The sequence below is a fragment of the Syzygium oleosum genome, unplaced genomic scaffold, assembly GCF_021117445.2.
Source record: "Syzygium oleosum isolate NSW1041296 unplaced genomic scaffold, Sole_v2.1 Sole_v2.23, whole genome shotgun sequence".
NCBI lineage: Eukaryota > Viridiplantae > Streptophyta > Magnoliopsida > Myrtales > Myrtaceae > Syzygium > Syzygium oleosum.
In genome coordinates this window covers 2,111,992-2,133,686 of record NW_026607507.1, presented here as the reverse complement: position 1 = coordinate 2,133,686, position 21,695 = coordinate 2,111,992, and the positions used below count along the sequence as shown (strand labels likewise).

General features: G+C 40.4%; 2 protein-coding genes and 2 pseudogenes across 2 annotated transcripts; all 4 read right to left on the bottom strand.

The window, feature by feature from the left end:
• Positions 1-4,707: 4,707 nt before the first annotated feature.
• LOC115682693 (wall-associated receptor kinase-like 1) lies at positions 4,708-6,932 on the bottom strand (annotated as a pseudogene).
• A 2,235-nt stretch (positions 6,933-9,167) lies between these two features.
• On the bottom strand, positions 9,168-10,280 carry LOC130134762 (wall-associated receptor kinase-like 2). The gene has a single exon (XM_056302429.1). The coding sequence runs from the start codon at positions 10,263-10,265 to the stop codon at positions 9,168-9,170; it is 1,098 nt and encodes a 365-aa protein (XP_056158404.1). The 5' UTR covers positions 10,266-10,280.
• Positions 10,281-10,639: 359 nt separating this feature from the next.
• Positions 10,640-13,899, bottom strand: LOC115682691 (wall-associated receptor kinase-like 8). The gene is made up of 3 exons (XM_056302428.1): positions 13,434-13,899; positions 10,894-11,298; positions 10,640-10,803 (listed from the first exon to the last, which is right to left on the bottom strand). Exons 1-3 carry the CDS (start codon positions 13,897-13,899, stop codon positions 10,640-10,642), a joined length of 1,035 nt encoding a protein of 344 aa, XP_056158403.1.
• Positions 13,900-17,763: 3,864 nt separating this feature from the next.
• LOC115682823 (wall-associated receptor kinase-like 1) lies at positions 17,764-20,756 on the bottom strand (annotated as a pseudogene).
• Positions 20,757-21,695: the final 939 nt, after the last annotated feature.

Sequence of the window (21,695 nt, the reverse complement as noted above, 5' to 3'; positions counted from 1 at the left end):
AAATTAGCATTTGAGAAGCTTACAGAACTTGAATCCGATGAAACCTCGAATTATGTACTCCCATTTGATGTAAATGCTGAAGTAGGCAATTGGGATGAAGCGGTGAAAGCAAGGATATCAGTAATGGGGAGTGGAGCAGAAAAGCAAGCTGGCTGTAGCTGGATTGAATTGGGAAATAAGGTTCATATATTTATATCCGATCAAGTGCTGCCGAAACCGCAAGAGATCTACGTCGAACTCTTTAGCTGCTAAGAGTTTCGTCACATGCATGGCATAAAAAGCATAATCCTTCAAATTTTCCTTAACTCAGGAAAATGGATTATTGATCATTCTGTTGCTTATCGTTATTAACATCCCATACTTGGCAAAATGTATAGTACTTTACTAACTTGTACATCTGCAAGTGTTTTTATTTTTTAGGGGGGAAGAACAGCAGAAGTGCCAAAAGTTGTGTACGGAGCTCACTTTGATGCCAAAAGTTCCATTTGGATCACTTAAGTGCCAAATCGGAGGAAAAATGATCACTTTGGTGCCAACGGCGAGAGATTCTGGCCAAATTAATATGTGGCATTTATATTAAAGAAAAATAAGTTGACGTGGCAAATATTTTAAATCGCAGTCCACGTGAAATGGCGTAAACGACGTCATTTTCCATCCTCCACAAGAAACGACGTCGCTTTATTTTCCTACGCGGACTGCGTTTAAAAAACGACGTCGCTGAAGAAGGGGGACTAAAATTAGGGCTCGGATCTTGAGTTCTCACGTTACTCCCTCGCTCGCTGTAGCTCCCTTGATCGCCTTCCGTCGCTCGCCCACCGTCGCTCACCCGCCGTCGCTCGGCCGTCATCGTAGCTGCGCCATTGTTTGCTGGCCCACCGTCGCTCACCCGCTGTCGGTCGGCCGTTGTCGTAGCTGCGCCATTGTTTGCTGGCCCACCGTCGCTCAACCGCTTCACTCAAGTTTGTCATGTTCTCGCCGTGGGTCAATTGGGTGGAGAATTTAGGGTTCTGACAGGCAAATTGGGGCACGGAGGGCAAAATGAGGGCTCGGCTTGGACTGCTTTTATGGGGAGGGAAAAATGGTGGGGGCCTCACTTTTGTTTAATCACTTTTGTGGGGAGGGCAAAATTGTGGGGATCGAATGTGACTGAATTGAAAAATAGGGCGTGGAGGGGAAAATGAGGGCTCAGCGCAGAGGGAAACTGGTTGGAGTGCTGAGGACAGTGGTGGGGACCCGACTTTATTTAGTTAGTTAGTGTTTCTGTGGGGACCGAATGGGGTCGAATTGAAAAATGGGTGTTGGGGACCTCAGTGAAGCTTTCAATGGCAGAATTTTAGAGGCCAGGTGCAAGCCAATCATCAGCATGCTTGATGATATTCACGTTATGGTCATGACCATACTGCACATGCAAAGAGATGAGGCCACCAAGTGGAGCAGAGAATGCGGTCCTAGAATTGTAAAGAAATTGGATGCGAACGTTGCTGCTAGTAGGTTCTGCCATCCGGTTTGGAATGGAGAAAATGGATATGAGATCATTCACAATAATGATAAGTATGTGGTCAACCTAAATAGAAGAAAGTGTTCATGCCGAGCTTGGGAACTAAGTGGAATTCCTTGTCCCCATTCTATTTGTGCCATTTTGATGAAGCAAGAAAGGCTAGAGGATTACCTACATGATTAGTACAAAAAAAGCTCATACCATAATTCGTACCAATTTATGATGCAGCCTATCCGAAGTAGCAAATTTTGGGAGCCAACAAATCGTGAAGGCCCTCTACCTTTGCCACTAAAGAAGCAAATAGGAAGGCAAAGAAAAAACGAAGAATACAGGAGGGAGAGGCATCAAGTCAGAGGATGAGTAGGACCGGGGTGAAGATGAAATGCTCCTATTGCCACAAGGAAGGGCACAATAAGAAAGGTTGTCAGTTGAAAAGGCACCGTGAACAATAAGTTGTTGCAAGAGCTGATTGTGGGCCAGGAACAACACCTGTTGAAGAGGTTGTTGTTGGGCCTACTGAAGGGCCAACAAAAGGCCTTGTTCTAGGCCCAAGTGCAGGGACAAGTACAGGCAGGACAGCAACAACAACAACTGAGTCCACTGTTGAACAAACGAGGAAAAAATATCCAGTAAGCTATACATTGTTGTGTATGTCTTTTATGGGCTGAGTTTAATTTTGTTATGTGTTTCTCAAATGAGAAGACGACCAACTGCACAAGTTGCACAAGGACAGGGAGCCCCACAGGTTGCTCCCCCACAAGTTGCACAAATTGCTTCCCCACAAGTTGCTCAAAGTGATGCACCACAGCGAACAAGAGGGGTTCTTGGAAAAAGAATAAGGCAATATGGTTATGGGATTTACACAGATGAACGTACTGGAATGACTATTTTCAATGTAAGATTTGTAGGACTCATGTATTTAATTTATGGTATTTCAATTCATTTGGTTAACAATATAATTATGTTCTTGTAGCCTGGAAGAAGTTCGGAGGTGCTTATCTCTCAAGGTGGGCCAACTCAAGAGTCAAGGGCACAGCCAAAGAAGAGCACAAAGAAGAAGAAGAAGACAGAGAGTACAGCTTCAAAACAGCCACCAATAAATAAAGTTGCACCAGTTCCATCTCAATCAACAGAACCGGTACTAGTTCCATCTCAACCGACTGATCATGGGACCAATGTTCCTACGGAGAGGTCCCCACACATGACACGTGCTACAAAAAAAATGTTGATGCTAAGAAGAATGTGACAGAAATGCCAGTTAACGAACCTACGTGTCCAGTTCGAAAGAGTGCCCGAATTATGAATCAATTCAAAAGTGCAAAAGGAAAAGGAGCCGGGGGTGTTGTGCATATTGACTAATGGGAGGGTGCTGGACATGGTAACTTCACTGATGGGATTGCTGTCATTGTTTTTATGTGTTCGCTTTGACATATTAGGTGGGAGGGGATCGTTGACTGATTGGAGGACTGATGTTTTTTATGGACATGTTTATTTTTGTAAAGAACCAATCAATGTCAATGGCAACGGCAACAATGTTTTTGTTATTTTCTTGTCTTACACCTTGTTATGAGGCTGATGTTGTTTTTGGAAGTGGTTGATTGATTATTGTTGCTGGTTGAAGTTGTGGGTGCTGGATGTACGTGCTGGTTGAAGTTGTGGGTGCTGCATCTTCCTGCACTAGCAAATACAAGTACTGGTGTAAGAACAAGATGCACTAGCACAGCACTAGTGCAATTGTGGCTGTTGGTGCATCCTGTTGCACCAACACAGCTCTCGGTGCAACTCTGGGTGCTGGTGCGTCTTCTTGCACCAACACTTGTATGAGCTGGTGCAAGAACAAGATGCACCAGCAACTCAACTGGTGCAACAACATGCACCACGACTGGTGCAAGCCAATGGAAACATAGTTGAAACTGACTTGTTCTTATTTTTAAACTCGTGCAACACGAGTGATCACTTTTTCATCGCGATTGACACTAAAATGATCACTTTCAGAAAAACTTGGCACTGAAACGATCACTATTTACAACTTATGGCACTGAAATAGTCACTCGTGAATTGTTACCACCCCTTAATTTCTTCATGGTTTGCAGTAATGGTTGTAGCAAATCAGTACATCTGATACAAAAACCAAGCAAATCAATATATATAATACAGAACCAAGCAAAAAAAAATTAAAGTGTTCACAACCAATGAATTCCAACTTCAACCTTCCATTTCCACCATAGATTGGAACAAAACCTTTTGTTCCATACAATTTGCAGCAAACCAGTAACACACTTTACTTACAAATGACCCAATACAAGTAAATATTCCACATCTTCGATTATGGTAGACATACAAACTTCTTCTCATTGCTCACTTCAAATTTGAATATACTACACAAGAGAACAACAACACAATCAATGCTCGATAAAAGTTTCTTTCAATTTTCAGCCTTGAAACTTCCCTCTTCAAATGGTCGACTAAAGATGTTAAACCCTTCATTTGAGCTTGCATTGAGTCGACATTATCTAACTCGTCCATTAATGTAGGTGGAGGTTGATGTCATCCTTCAAGTAGCTGCAAGATCACTTCTGTGGCTCGACCGGAGAATTTGGCATCAACCCATTTGAAATATTTGCACTTTGAGCCTTCTCTATACCTGCCGCATCCATGGAATCTTCTCCCGGGATTTAATTGAGTCCAAGATGTTCTTCTCGGACTCGGTAACCCACAAAAACAGTAACACTCACCATCTAATTTGCTTTTTTTAATCGAATGTGAGCCGCTGCTAGAGCTTCCGCCCTCCATCTGCAAGTGCGAGCTGATAATTAAGGATTTAAGGTTCTGATTTTCGCGGGTTAGGTATCCCGAATGTGAGCCGCTGCTGAGCTTCCGCCCTCCATCTTTCAATTTGGAGATTAGGGTTCTTATTTTGGGGAGAAGAAACTAAATAAAACGGCACAGTGTAGGTATCGTGAATAAAATGGCGTCGTTTTATTGTTTACACGCTGACTGTACTCTCCAGCGAGCTACGTCGACTTCAAATACTAATAAAAAATTGCCACGTCAGATTTCCAACTAATCAGATCGGAGTTGGCACTTAAAAGATCGTTTTTCAAATTTTTTGGCACTTAAGTGATCCAAATGGAACTTTTGGCACTAAAGTGAGCTCCGTACACAACTTTTGGCACTTCTGCTGTTCTTCCGCCTATTTTTTAGCCAGATTAGACATTTGCAAGTCTGTTTGTTAGGACAATCTCTTTTTTGTCTGTCTTCAAAGATATGGAATGCTTCGTGGGGAACACCAGAGCATATGAAGGTCAGAGGATATGGTATTAATCTGTTAGTTGTTACTCATTAGATGCAAATGGTTCGACTTCGAAACATGATTCTACTATAGTATCTATGCCAAAGTCTCTCAAATTAAAACTGTACTCCTCCGAGGCATCGAAGAGGCCAGTCTCCGCTGAAACGGTTTCAAGAATTGAGCTGACTTTGGAGCCCATCCTTGACATTCTTATTCCCTCGAGTTGCACCTTGACTTCCTTCATGGTGGGTTGCCTTTCTCTACTCAAGTTCAAGCATCTTTTTGTGAGGTAAGCAACTGCACCAATCTCTTCTTTCTTAGCTTCATCAACAACCCATGGATCGATGATGTCGATAAGTCCGTTCTCTTCATCTTAGCAATGCAGTATGTCACTAGACTCCTATCCTCTTCTGACCTTGTCAAACAGATTGGCTTTTAACCAGTTAACAATTCTGCAAGAACTATGCCAAAGCTATATACATCACTCTTCTTGGTGAATTGGCTGGATCAGAAGAACTCGGGATCTAGATAACCAAAAGTGCCATGTACTAGTGTCGTCAGGTGAGTATGGTTGATGGCCACTGATTTTGAAGTCCCAAAATCGGCTACTTTTGCCCTGTACTTCTCATCTAAGAAAATGTTTGTAGACTTTCTATCTCGGTGATAAACAGGAATTGAAGCTGCAGAATGTAAGTAAGAAAGAGCACCCGCAATTGCAACTTCAATAGCGATTTGCAATTGCATGTCCCACATTACAGGAAACTCTTCACTTTGGTTATGAATGAATTGGGAAAGTAACAACGGGTCCCTAGCACCTCCTCCTCGATAGGGTTCGATGTCCACATCAGAAAGGGTTCCATTGGGGATGAATTTATAGACAAGCAAAGGAACTTCTGTTTCCAAACATTACCCCAACAACTTAACCACATTCCGTAATTGTTATATTTCGTCGGTCCGCCCATGATGTGTGTGTCCAAGGGACACCATTTCCTCTAATAAGAGGTGTGTCTGAGAGACACCTTTAAGTAGATTTGTTCATCGTTTGCTAGTGATTCAACGTGTGATCCTGGAAATTGTGTTTGGAGTGCATCGAACAGGTTAGTCGATTCTCCCGATACTCGCTTCCGACAGTAATTGATTTGTGAGAGAATGATGGCTTCATTGATGAATTGTTCGACCTTCTCTTCTTAGACTAACTTTGACTTCTTAACTGCGACGATTCTTCCATCTGCTAACATTCCCTTGTACCCTGTACCCTGGCCAACTTGACCGAGTATTGTATTCTCATTGAAATGTTCTGTGGCTTTCTCCAGCTCCTTTGCACTGAACCACCTGGTTTTCTTGACATTGCGATCTCCTGAATATAGTTGCTGCTGTAATAAAAGCCGACCATTCTTCTTGAAGAACTTTTCCCTGAGTTTGATTTTCTTTCTCTTGATTACTATGCAAAGTTTGTAAGTATAAACGAACAGCAACAGCAGTCCGAGGGCCAGTAATTATGGTCTTCACATTCATTTACATCCAACAGACAGTGACAAGGTAAGTCAACAAATGTCTAAAAGATGGTGACTATGTTGATTAAATGTACCATAAAAGAGCTTGACACGATTCTCTATATACTTTAAAACATCTGCTATCACTCTGAAATCATATGTTTCACCGAAAACGTCCCTTTAAACAATTTTGTTTTTTTTAATGTGAAGGATATACCAGTACCGGTAAAGATTACCTTGGCATCCGTCTGTAAGGGATGGATTTCCCCTATAGCCATAGTAGCAGGCACATTGAGCGGTCAAGTATTCATCGAACAGATAAGATGGGGAGTCAGATGGAAAGCTGCAACGGTAAGCCAGGGAAGGAGAACCCGATCCAGGATAGTACGTCAATCCAAGCAAATTGAGAGCAGTTGTGTTCAATCCCTAGTCCAGAACAACGGGGACATATTCCAAGTCCGGTTATAATGTCAGTGGGTCTGTCATGTTGGCCACGAACCACTGTCTGTCGACGAGAAAAACATATTTGCAACCTTCTTCACCTTTTACTGGGATTGATGCTCCCTATACTCACATTGAAGATCTCGAGGTCCAAAGGAATTGTGGTGTGGCAGCAGTTAATGCCAGAGCAAATGCTGAAGTTATACATGGATGTACTGATTAAATTACCATTATATGAGCAAGCTACACATAGTTTGCTTGAAATAATTATGGTATAGTCATGCATGAGCTTGACATGTTCTACATGATGAAAAAAACCTTATAATAAGGTGGTAACAGTGCACGAATTTAAATTCAGTTTAGCCAAATATTCAGGGTAAATAGTTCGCTGTGGCTAGACTCTTCCAGAAAAAATAGTTGCAAACAGGTCGGCTTGCATGGGTCGCTTCTTTTTGTTGCCAGCCTAATCAAATGAGCGAAGCTATACACATTTTCCTGTCCAACTTTAGATTATTTCCAATCATCCCTCTAGCCATACTTCAGGACTTAAATTGGCACACAATAACTTCGATTCCTTCAGATTTATCACGCATCCTGAGAATCCTGCTAAGTAATTCTAGCAAAGTTAAATTGGTCAAAACTACATGCATTTCATATAACTTGATATCATTGTACTGAGAGCTTTTCCTTGAATATCTATTAATTTCTGTAAGAAGTACCAAAAAGCCTGACTCTATGTACCTTCATTGCAAATGGACTTTCAACCGATAACCATCGGTGCCACGTTACTCAGGAAGGGGAGATTATTACAACCGCCCTGCAGCAAAGCTGTTCTTGGTCTAAGAAAACACATGGACTTCCTTCCAAGCTAACAGAAAGGTTGCCATCTCCCCTGCCACTGCAGTTTGAGTATATGATTGGAGATTTGACAGGAATGAAGCTGTCTTTGTCCCAGAAAGTTGCAAGAGCGATCTCCAGAACCTCCAAGCTGACACTTGTCAGTAACTGGCGGAAAATTCTGCTGCATTTGATCTCGAACCATCTGTTGAAATGACAGTTCTCTCCAATTCCAAACGGAAAAGGAATCGCGGCAATTTTACTGGATTGTTGGCAACCGGGCTTTGCAAGAGACACCGTTGCTTTAGCTGTTGCATTGTTCAGTAGGGATGTCAGCAGAGCATGAAGTAGAAAAGCAAATGGACCATCCTCAGTTCTCTCTGTTGTATGTGATCTGCTCGTTGCTCAAGGCACTATAGTTTGTACAGAGAAAGTTCTTCTGGCACTGTTATATAGAAAGAAGACACTAAATATTAGACTCACTAAGTTATGAGATTGAAGACGAATCAGACGGCAGAGGAGAGAAGTATGTTCAAGATTGACTTATCAAGGGTTGTTTAATTTTGGCAGCTTGAACCAGATGTTTTTGCTGGATTCATTGTAGATATCGCAAAGAAATTAGCAAGTTGTGGTCAGACATTGTGGAGCTTCCACCATTAATTCTTTTATGTTAATACATCATGCTTCATAATTAGAGGTAAAAGACATGAATGGATGACTTCAATCAGACAAGACATGAGGTTGTTAATACAATACCGAAATATATGTTCTGAATATTTCAGAAATGACTCTCGTTCTGTGTATAGTATCACGTTCTTCATCTGAACAATAAAGTGTTAAAAGAGTTGAGGCGAGAAGCCCATAAACTTGAATTTCAGATTCAATCTATGTCATTAAGCAAAACACCATGGCAGTGCTTGTTTAGAAGAATACTTGGTTTCTGTTATTATCACATTCATTCATTAATTAATGATTCACTAACCATTTTTTTGTTGGTCTCTCATGTCTCAAATGATGTAGAATAACAGAGACCTGTGGCCTCATAACCAGAGATGCCAGTAACCTAACATTTATTTGTGAGTTCATAGCTATTGTTGCAAGGTAGTTCAGTTGAGCATGCAAAACTGCTACACCGGGAGATTTTCTGCTTCTGCTGTGGAAGATTAATGAAATTTCAAATGTATGCGCAGAGTTCTTTCGTGTTTTTGTTGATAGTTGTCATAAGTTTGAGTTATTCACCTGATATCACGAGGTCTAGCTAAATGACTTTTTCTTGAGTTTTACCAATAGAAGTCTGCAGATTATGGATAGTTAGGTCGTGGATGAAAATGAAAGCACCTTGGAATAGTGTTGTCAAAAGGCATGGAAGTGTTATCTACAAAAACATAATCATTAACTTTTAAAGAGTTGGTGGCCGTGTTGAAAGAAATTGCACGCTTTGTGGTGGCTACAGAAGCATATCAAGGTAAAACAATGAAGTTCTAATCTCAAAACATCATTACTAACATATCTCACGATACGTGCTATGAATTGGATAAATGAACAAGCGGAACAAAACAAAATGAATACCATGCTCTGTCAGCATTGCAAAATCCGTTCGTTATTCCTAATAAGATGCAAATGGTTCGACTTTGGAACACGAAGCCACTCCAGTATCTAGGCCAAAGTCCTCTGAATCAAAAGCATACTTCTCTGAGGCATTGATGAGGTCAGTCTCATCTGAATCAATTTCATCATGAAACGAGTTAGCATTGGACCCCATTCTTGACATTCTTATTCCCTCCAGTTCCACTGTGACTTCTTTCATGGTGGGTCGCCTTCTTCCGCTCAAGTTCAAGCACCTTTTTATGAGGTAAGCAACTGCAGTAATCTCTTCTTTCTTAGCTTCATCAATGACCTGTGGATCAATGGTGTCGAAAAGTCTGTTCTCATTCATCGCAGCAATGAAGAATGCAACTAGACCCCTATCCTCTTCTGATCTAGTCGAGCAGATTGGCTTTTGACCAGTTAACAATTCTGCAAGAACTACTCCGAAGCTATAAACATCACTCTTCTCGGTGAACTGGCTAGATCGGAAGTACTCAGGATCTAAATAACCAAAAGTGCCACGTACTAGTGTCGTCAGGTGAGTTTGGTCAATGGCCACTGATCTTGAAGTCCCGAAATCGGCTATCTTTGCCCTGTACTTCTCGTCTAGAAGAATGTTTGTAGACTTTATATCTCGGTGATAAATGGGAATTGAAGCTGCAGAATGCAAGTAACAAAGGGCACCTGCAACTTCAACAGCAATTTGCAACCGCATATCCCCTGTTAAGGGAAACTCGTCGCTTTGATGAAGAATGTATTGGGAAATGGTTCCATTGGGGATGAATTCGTAAGCAAGCACAGGAACTTCTGTTTCCAAACAACACCCCAACAACTTAACCACATTTCTGTGGTTGATCTGCGAGAGAATGACGACTTCATTGATGAATTGCTCAACCTTTCCTTCATCAACCACCTTTGATTTCTTGATTGCCACGATTCTTCCATCTGCCAACATTCCTTTATAGACGGTGCCTTGGCCACCTTGACCGAGTATTCTCTTCTCATTGAACTTATCCGTAGTTTTCTCAACATTGCGTTCCCCTGAATATAGTTGCTGCTGTAATAAAAGCCCACCGTTCTTCTTGAAGAACTTTTCCTTGATTTTCTTTTTCCTCATGAAAACTTCGTACAGTTTGCAAGTGTAAATTGGCAGAAACAGTAGTCCAAGGGCTATGCCAACTCCTGATTCACAGAGGATGGAAGAACGTTTGCTTGGTAAAATGAGAATTCCCGTACGAGATTTTAGATGTTAAACTTTTTGTATGTTCAATAGAATGATGGGTGTATTTCCTCTATCAAAGAAATTAATGCAAATCAAGATTTCCTACAATATGCTACTGAGGTTTTAACTCTTTAATCTCAGGCTCATATGCAAATTAGCTTTACAAATGATTGCAATGCAAGATGTGTTTGTGCGACATAGAAAACATATAGTGAAATGCTGTGACATTTATTTTCCTTAAGTCATGAGAAACAGAGTCGAAAAATTACCTATAATGATGAACCTGGCCTGAATGCTTCCTTGAAATCCGCATGTGTTGCTCCCACGAATGTTCTCACATGTTCCTGGCAGTGAGCAGGGTATCCACTTTCATTTATATCTAGTAGATCATGACTACTCGGAGTAGAGGTAACATATAATGACATAGAAATATCTGCAATAACTCCGCGATGATGTCTTCCAAGCAACGTAAACCAATATCTTAGGATTTGATTAAGAAAATACTAATATTGGGAAAGATTACCTTTGCATCCATCTGCAAGGTAAGGATTTCCGTTATAGCCATAGTAGCAAGCACATTGCGTGGTTGAGTTTTCATATTTCAGGTATGACAAGTCGGAGGTAAGGCCACAATAGTAGGATGTAAAGTCGGCACGATCGTTTCTCTGTCCGAGCGCATCGAGAGAAACTTTGTTCAATCCCCAATCCAGAACCACAGGAACATTTTCCATGTACGGCGAGGTCAGTGGGTCGGTCATGTTGGACACCAACCACTCTCTCTCGACCAGAAAAGCATATTTGGAACCTTCTTCGTCTTTGCCAGGACCGATGCTACCTATGCTCACGTTGAAGATCTTGAGATCCACAGGGATTTTATCCTGGCAGCAGTTTTTCCCAGAGCAACTGCTGAAGTTTGTTTTTGTTCTACCTGGTGGAATTGATGCTCGATGAAAACATACATCTTTTCTGGGAAAGACTATTATATAGTCATGCTTGCGGTTAACATGATCGATTCTTGCTAAATCCTAGGATGGATTTGCTGATGGAACACGAGCCTGAGTAGGCATGTTTCAGCAATGGAGTGAGTTTGGCTATACATTCAGGCCAAGTATATATAGGATGTGTTTATTTCGCGGAAAATGAATAATTTGTAAAACATTTTCTGAAAAATAATCACTTGTATTGTTTACAAAAATAAATGAATGGAAATTTTTTCATTGCCCACGAAAATAGTTAGGCATAAATTGTTATTGATGATGAAAATAATATCCGTTGACTAATTTTTATAAACATTATAAGCAATTATTTTTCGAAAATTATTCTCCAAATCACTCAGTTTCTGCGAAACGAACGCACCCTAATTATTGACATGTGGTCCTCTCTTTCAGTGACAAGCAACTCGTGTTTAAAATCGAGTTTAAAATCTGCAAGCGATGTAATAGGACAGATGAAATTCGCATTTTCATATGTTTCTCCAAAACATATTTTTAATTCATGCGCAATCGCCATTAAAGTATGCAATTTCATTTGAAATAATAAAAAGAGAATTCTATTATCCTTCACCACTAATTTGATTGTCTTCCCAAATCACGGTTGTCGGTGAATTTTGTACATTGAAACTATCTAACCCTTCGTGAGATTTGTGTCCTTGGAATGCAGGCAATCAAAGAGTATAACACAATACATCCACATTATGTTATTCCAAAAGCTAGCGTGAAATTAACCAAAAGAAGAATTAGGGGAACGTAATTCAATGTCGGGATGTGTTTGTTTTTGGAAAAATTTCATGATAAAAGAAAGTGTTTTCCAGAAAAATCATTTTTCAGGAAAATATTTTCTCCTTTTCCGGTTGTGGAATTCATTTCCCTAACTTTAAGAATGCCTATTTTCTTTGACTGTAAATCCCGTTGGCTAATCGTTTCCAGCAAGCCAAACGTGTGAAAGTCCAGAAAACCAATTCGTGAAAAATTGTTTCACTCAAACAAACACACCATTCCGACCCAAAAAAAAAGAAAAAGAAAGGCAAAAGTACACCAGAAGTGCCGCAACTTGTGTATGGAGATCACTTTGGTGCCATAACTTTTTTTCGGATCACTTTTGGTACCAACTTTTTTGAAAAATGATCATTTTAGTGCCAATGATGACGTGGCTCGCCGGAAATCCGATGTGGCGCTGACACGGCTCGCCGGAGAGGTCCATTCAGCATTAAAAACAAAAAACGACGCCGTTTAGCCCGCTAACGTGTACTTTTAAAAAAAAAATTAAATTATATTTATTTAAAAATAAAAAAAAGGTTGCAGCAGCGGCAAGGGCTCCCTCACCGCTCCTGCAACCTTTTTTTTAATTATTATTATTTTTCTAAAAATTAAAAAATTCGAAAAAAAGCCACATAATTTCCACGTGTACAAGTCGGACCATTTTTTTAATATAAATGCCAGGTCAGCTTTTTGGCCGGAATTTTGGCCGGAGTCACTAAAGTGATCTATTTTCCTCCGACTTGGCATTAAAGTGATCCGAAAAAAAGTTATAGCACCAAAATGATCGCCGTACACAAGTTATGGCACTTATAGTGTACTTTTGCCGAAAAAGAAAAAACAAACACACCCTAGGGTCAAAGAAAATATACTTGCTTAAAGTTAGGAAAATGAATTCCTAACCTAAAAAGGGGAAAACATTTTCATCAAAAAGATTTCTTGGAAAGCGTTTTATTTTATCACGAAATTTTCTCCGAAACAAACACACCCTTATATGAACCAAGCATAACAAACATTATAATCCATACTGGATTTTGATTTCTTCCTCGTTTCATGCTAAATCATTTAAATCACCGCCAAAGTAACAAGTCTAAATCATTATCCTTTCATTAATTCGATTTGTAGAGATTTTCCAGACGCTTACTTGAAGCATAAATTATTCGTTCACAGTAAAAGGTATCTCAGTGCATCGCAGAGGCTTCTTGACTAGTTTCTAGAGAGTTAGTCGAGTCTCGATTTATGTTGAGAGTTCACCTCGGACAATTACTTATATCCCTAGGTAGGAGGGACAAAATGCGAACAGACATACCTCCTTCGCAAACTGACTCGCACCCAGTGACCGTCGACTCCGCGCCCCTAAGCAACGCGCGCGTATTGCAGCCCACCGCGCCGAAGCGGTTCTTGGTTTGAGAGAACACGAATGGACTTCCTTCCAAGCTAACAGAAGCATTGGTACTTCCCACACCGCTGCAGTTCGAGTATATGATCGGAGATTGGACGCGAATGATGCCCGGTTTTTCTTCATAAGTCGCCAGAGTTATCTGCAGGACGTCCAACCCCACACTCGCCAGGGACGGGCGCTCAAACTCGCATTTGATCTCGAACCATTTGTCAAGGTAACAGTTTTCTCCGATTCCAAACGGGAAAGGAATCACAACGTTTCCGCAGTATTGGGAGCAGCCGGGCTTTGCTAGAGATGCCGTCGTTTGTGCTGCTGCTTTGTGCAGTAGGAATGCCAGCAAGAGAATGGAGTGGAAAAGCCAAGGGACCACCATTGCCAAAGGCACACATACATGAGTTACTTCTCCAGCACCATCATCATGTAGAAAGAAGGGACTCCATATAATACTTGCGCAGATGGGGGCTCGGAGACGGGATTCGGGCGGCAGACGGCAGATTAGATTACTAGATCGGACTAATCAAATGGTTGCTTACTTTTCAAACCTTGAGCCAGACGTTTCTTGCTGGACTCATCGAAGATTGACAAAGGAAATGAAATAAGTTGTGGCCAGACACTCTGCAGTTTTCAACATCAGTTAAGGTTTGAACATGTTGAAAACTCCATGCTCCACAACAAAATTGATCCTTCGTAGTTAAGGGAAAATTTGACGTTAAGACAGGTTGAACGAGACCCAATTGGAGTATCTATGGTCAACATCTTTCGACGTCCGGCGTCTCAATAGATTAATAATATTGAAGAATTGAAATTTAGTACTCTTAGCCATAGTCAAGCCAGCTTATAACAGTCCGCGGCACTTGCATTCGTATACGAGAGTATAGATAGATAGATACAGGTGAAGCATAGGTTTTAGTGAAATTTCCATCGCACCGACGCGTGACGAATCCTTGACTCGCCGAGGGCTCGGCTAGGGTCTGTTCTTTCGACAAGTTTCTGATCTTTATTTTCGACATCATATGTCAATCTAGATATGCCTTCTTAGGGAACGTTGCGTTCTTTTTTTTTTTTTTGGCGATCTAACCCTTAGATCTTGTTACATTTTGCACTTAAAAGATTCGTGCATTTCTGTCACAAAGACCGAATATGCCGAGAAAGTATTCGGTGGTTGCTAAGTGCCACGTCATAGGCTGACGTGGCATACATTTTTGGCGAAAACCCAATCATAAATTGACACGTGGCAGCGACGTGGACAAATGTAAAATAAAAATAAAAATTTGTCTAGATTTTTTTCTCTCTCTTCCTCTCCTCCTCCGTTCACGGGCGAGCTCTCCTCCATCCACAATGGCGCGCTCAGTCCCCCCACCGCCGAATCCATCTAGGGCGCTCGAACTCGTCGTCGTCCTCGTTGAAAAGCATGATACTGTTTTGCTGGTCTTCAATTTGTTTGTAACCTCTTGTGGGCTCATGGATTTGAAGCGGTTTACCTTCCGTGGTAAGGGCGGTGGTTGCAGTAAAGCTTCCCACTGCATGAAGCGGCCTTCGTCCGCGAAGAGTAAAGCAGCCTTCGCTTGCGGCCAAGGCTCCGTTGTCGGCGTCAATAGACGAGCGTCGGCGATTTCCAGATCTGTGGAGAGTAAACCAACCTTGGTTCACGGCCAAGGTTTCAGATCTAGATGACGCCGACGACGGAAGCTTGGCCGCGAGCGCCTAGATTTCCAGACCTGTATCTGCGCGCTGCTCCAGATCTAGCCGAACGACACCCATGGACGAGCGTCGGCGTCGCTTGCGAGATTGGCTCGTCCATGGCCTTAAAAAGTAAAAAGAAAAACAATAGAGGCAGCTCGCCAGTGGTCCATCGCCGCCGGAGACTGGATGCTCAAAAAGCATAAATAAATAAAAAAGCAGAGGCAGGTCGTCGGCGGTCCACGGCCGCCGGCGATGTGTGTGAACGCACGGTTGCGGCTGAAGGAGAGCTCGCCGTGAATGGAGGAGGAGAGGAAGAGAGAGACAAATCTGTACATATTTTTAATTTTTTTACATTTGTCCATGTCATTGCCATGTGTTAATTTATGATTGGGTTTTAAAAAAAATACATGCCACGTCAGCCTATGACATGGCACTGAGCGACCACCGAATACTTTCTCGAATATGACACCGTAGTCAAAATATTTTGAAAAATATTTCCTTGAATGCAATCTGCGAATGACGAGTCTAATATGGATGACGATAGATCCATCCATTGTAATGCAAGGTGCACACATTTTGCGCTGACTTTTTTTTCCACGTATCCATCGTTTGAGACCTAATATGAACCTTAATTAGTCCGATAATTTTGAATAACTTAAATGGAATACAATCTGTTCATGATGAGTCTAATGCAGTTAAGGGTTGATCTGTCATAAAGCAAGGTACATATGCAATATGTCACTTGGACTTGTATATAGTTCATGACCCACTATAATGAAAGATAAGTTATGATGAGGTCAGTGTAATATATAAATAAACTTAAAAGCTCAGTCGTGTTTATGCATTTGATCTATTGAGTTTACAAAATAAGTGTATGAGAACTGTCATAAAAGTATATAAATTAAATGCGTAAATTTTATATCTACCTTTGGGGAGCAAAAAAAGGGATTGCGATTTATTAAAAGTAAGGGGTCCTATTTTCTTGATATAATAGTAAAGATAAATGAGCAATCTTTTCCAAAAGTAAAGAGGATTTTGAAAAACTTATAATGAATACAATATGTCCATGATGAGTCCAATGTGGATATTGGAACGCCAGGCACAGGTAGAAGATGTCTCTTGAACTTATATATAGTTCCTGACCTAATATAAATTTGGGTAAAACATGATGAGGCCATCACTTATAAACTCGATTCGCATTTAAGTAAATGATCTATTGAGCTTACACTATAAGTATACGATAATCACCGTAAGAATAAAAGAAACACACGTGACAAATTTGTGTTTGTTATATTCTAAGCAAACCATTACAGATGCATTAAAATGAGTGAATCTACTCATAAATCTAATGGCGGACATGCACTAGGGAACTTGAGCTTGTTGATGGAGTAGGTAAAAAGCAAATGTAAAGTACTTTTAATGTACAATAAGTTTTTTTATGGGTTAATATCACGAAAAATCACAAATTAATACGTTTGTAACAAATTTACTCTCTGTTAAATTAAATTAATATCACAAAAAATCACAAATTAGTAAACATGTGACAGACGGAGAGTAAAACCCAAACTGGTATACCTGTCAACTGCTACGTGTCATCTAAATCAGCAATTTGACAGTAAAATTTAATGAAAACCAACGGAGGGTAAATTTGTCGCTGGTGTACCAATTTGGGATCTTTGGTGATCAAAAATTAGTTTGGGGTAAATTTATCACATGTATGCATGTTTGAGGTTTTTTGTTATATTAACTCTTTTTTAATCAGAAATAAACTTAGCTATTAATAAGCGGACATATTACAAGACCGATGAAATTGAGTTCGGGAGCGGCCAAATACAACAAGCAGACGAAAGAAATCAGTTGAAGTAGTATGAAGTACAATTGTCGTAATAATCAAATCAACATTTTTCTTGTAAAAGCCATATAAACATATTCCATATGGACATTGATTCACATGGACCAGTAAAAGTGCACACACCTCGCGTTTATATAGAAATCGACATCAGAAGTAATTTTTGTTAATACGACTTATTGCAAAATATTTGGATTAATAATTATTGATGCAATACGAAGAAATGGGAAACCCATATACGTGGAATGAGGACCAATATTTCAAGATTGAAGTACATGGCTGATAAAGCATTGTTAGAATATTTCCAAAACAATTAATTAGGCGTATTTTGGTAAGGGGGCTATTTTCTTGATATGATAGTAAAACCCAGTGAAAAGCTAAAGCAAACTAACAAGAAATTAAAAAGAGATAATATAGTCATCACTGATGCAAGAGATACAAAGAGTACATCAAAAGGGTTCTTCTATACTTGCCTACCCAGTTGTAGTCAGCCCAAATTGACATGAAGTCTTCCTTCTCCACCCAAGAGGTCTCCAATTCTCTTCCTATCTTTGTCTTTTTAGGAGAGAGGGAATATGGAGAGAACATAAGGGGAGATCCATATACCATACCGGGGAATTCCTTCCCTTGTCTCTCCTTGCAAACTAACAAGAAATTAAAGAGAGATAATATAGTCATCATTGATACAAGAGATACAAAAAATACATCAAAAGGGTTCATGAACCTTGCATATTGTTTCTGGGCACTTCTTAGTATATTCAGCATTATTCTGCAACTCACGTGTAAAAGCAAATAAAGAGATTATGATGTCTCATATCACATAAATTTGGACAAAGACAACCAAATGCATCTTCATCTCGACCATAAGAGTGAATGTTCCTCCTCGATTGAAGTCAGCTCCACTTCTGCTTCCGATTGCATCAATGCGGAGATCACACCTGAAGCACAGATAGATTTAGTTCTAATGCGATCGATCTCTTCTTCATTTTGCCAGACGACAGTAGGATTTCGTAGTGATCGTACTCGCTCCAATTCCATCGCCACTTCCTTCATTGTAGGCCTGTACCTTCCATGAAGTCTTAAGCATCTTTTCGCCAAGCTGGACACCGCAATAATTTCTTCTTTCTCGCCATGATCTAATACCTCCTTATCAAGAACATCGAACAAGCGGTTCTCCTCCATCGAAAAGACGAAGTACGAGGCTAGATTTCTACCCTCTTCTGCCCTCAGTTGAGAAATTGGCTTTTCTCCGGTTAGTAGCTCCACAAGAACAACCCCAAAACTATAGGCATCGCTCTTGTCCGTAAATTGACTTGTTTGGTAGTACTCAGGGTCCAAGTATCCGAAGGTTCCTCGCACCATTGTGGTCAAGTGTGTTTGGTCGATGGTAATCGATTTGGAAGCTCCAAAATCCGCCACTTTGGCTCGATAGTTTTCATCCAAAAGTATATTCGACGACTTAATATCCCGATGATAAACCGGTATGGCCGCAGCAAAGTGCAAATATGAAAGAGCCCCAGCAACTTCGTTGGCAATTCTTAACCGCATTTCCCATGAGACTGGAAATTCCTTGTCTGGATCATGGAGATAGTGGTAGAGAGTTCCATTGGGGACAAATTCATATACCAGAAGAGGGACTTCACTCTCTAGACAGAATCCTAACAGCTTGACCACATTTCTATGATTTATTTCAGAGAGAATAACGGCCTCATTGACAAATTGTTCGATTTGTCCTACATCGACAACTTTTGATTTCTTGACCGCAATGATTGTTCCATCTATCAACATTCCTTTGTAAACAGTTCCTTGACCACCTCGACCCAATATTCGGTTCTCGTTAAAATGGTCCGTAGCCGCGTCTAATTCCGTTGAGGAGAATAACTTGCCTTTCTTCACGTGATTGTCTTCAATAGTAGATAGACGTTGTTGCAACAGAAATCCACCATTACGTTTGAAGAATTTTTGTTTGAGCTTTGCCTCGCGCCTTCTTTTGATGTGTTTGTACAACCGCCAAGAAAGCAAAAGTAATACTACGACTCCGACAATGGTGCCCACCGCTGTGTAAAAAACAATCAATGGGAATTGCTAATAGATAATTTTATGAAAGTTTTTCTATACTCTTTGTTTCTATGTAACCAATTTCCCCTTCATCGTCAACAAATTAGCTTCACTAATTTGAACAAGTGCTTTGATACTTTGAAGAGAGAAAGACAAAACGGATGATTCGCTCAACAAAATAATTCAAAAATATTATGCGTCATTTATGGGTGAGAAACAAAGATACAATCAAATTGTTAAATGCATAGACTAGGAAAACACAATTAAGTTAAAAGCATTGTTCGATGCACAGATTACGAATGTACAATTAAATGGTAATGTTTTTCGGCTTCACGCATATGAAATTGGTGTATACATAAGAAAAAAAAGGAGTAGGCAATGATGTACCTATCCTCTGGATGGTCAAGTCGTCTCTGCAGCGGTATGACCCTGGTCGATTCACACACTTTCCTTCGCAATAATAATAATTTTCTTCGCACTCATCGACATCTGGTCAATATTAAATTATGGATGAGATCATAGAAAGAAGCAAAAAGAACAAGCATTTTCATTATATATGACATCAGACTGAACATTCAGCAGTCAAATTCTCTCTTGAATTCTCTTGTATTACTAATTTGTGAGCATCCATCATCTAATTTGAACAATATAATTGTCCGAGCTATATTCGCGGGTTTTTCTTAGGTTTAAAGCTCGCATGTTATCCAACCTGGCTTTGGATAAAGAAAGAGGGAACGTTCTAATCTCACCTTGGCATCCCTGAGGAAGATAATAGTTCCCTTCGTAGCCTTTATTGCAATAACAATGCATACGAGTCCACGAGTTCGAAAGGCAGGAGCCAGAGTTGTCATTGTGGCTTCTATTAACCAGCTTAGTCTCGTCGAAGGCGATCCCCCATTCAAGCACCACCGGAAGACCTGTGGCAGTAAACTATGGAAATCAACGTTAGACCACCATGCTCTCTCGACCAAGAAGCCGTAGCTGCATTCTGCATCCCCTATCGCTATGGCTTTGCCATTGAGTGCCCTGAATTCTACACTGTAATTGGCGATTCCATCGGGGATCAAAGCAAGACAGCAAGTGGTACCATTAAAGCATCGTGATGATTCAGATTTGCAGGAAGACTTGCATCCTACAACCTCCTCAGCGCTGACCATTAAGGCCGGGCTGTCACAACCTCCAGCAACAAAATAGTTTTGACTCCGGGAGTAAAAGAAAGCGCCGTTGCTATCCACTAAGTCCACTGGGGGTTCATTTTGCTGGTTAGTTGTACAATTAGGATGGGAGTAGAATATCGGCTGGCTGACCTTAATGAGGCCTGGGGAGTCCGAACTATTCGATAGCGAGATATTTAACACCACCACGCTTAAATTCTTAAGTACTGGAGTAGAGATGTTGCGGATTTGCTGGCAATCGATCTCATACCGGGGAGCTAAGAAGCAGTCAGGTCCGATTCCAAAAGGATACGGAATGTCTGTTAGATTGCCGCATGTGCTTGGGCAGCCTGGCAAGGCCATACTCTGAGGAGGGGTTTCTGCTGCAGCTGCATAAGCAAGCACAAGAATAACGAAAGATATCTCAGATGCCGGTTTCAGTATCGCTGGGATCATTTTCTCCCTATTCATCCTTGGCATTCTGCTCCTACGGTCTGCTACTGCTAGAAAAAGAGAAGATCCATCTCTCTCTGATTGATGCCTCTCAGTCTGGGGTCTCCCTATTGCTAATTTACTTGACTCTGCTACTGCCCTTTTTTTTCCGTCAATGCAACCATTGGTGGAGTTTTATATCCATTTCTCTTTATGCCAATTTTCTTTCCTATTTTGAACTTTTCCTTTTTATATCATTCTTTTACTACTTTCCAATTTACTTTAATCAAGAGGAGCGTATTGTTGAAAGGTCCCATCCGTGGTTATCCACTTCAACAAAAGTGCTAACCGATCATGGTTTGATATTAATAATCTCTTATTGATATAGTTTACGATGACGATTATCCTCCTCTCTCCTCCTCCCTCAGCAGAACAACTTAGTCGCCTTGGAATTGAATCATGATTCTTTTCCCATATCGAATTACTTTTTAGAAGTTCGAATTTAGGCTGCAATTTTCGCATGCTTTGAGTAATTATTTTCAAATGTTATATTAAAATTAAAATGTTAACATGGAGTATTAGCCAATGAACCCAAACTAAATTGACCTCATAATACATAAGGACGCATATATGTTGTTTTTCCCCAACTTTGAAAGCCTAAAATTTTTAATAAATCTTCTTAAAAAAGACATAGAGGATACATTTTTGCCACATAAAAATATTAGCGGATGTAATTACAAGAGAAAAAATAAAATGTGACGGGCACTTTTGTCATGCCTTACATATGGGATTTGTAAATCTCTATATAATAGTTCTTAACATTTTTTTTTTCATAAAAATAGTGATCAGAAAATACATTATTCCATTCATCCGATCAACTCAACAACTATCTATTTCTTTGTGAAAAGATAACAATGAAGATAAAGTTAATTATAGTGGGTAAAACTCACACAAGATTGAACCATGGGGCACGCTCATGTGCGAGCTTATCCA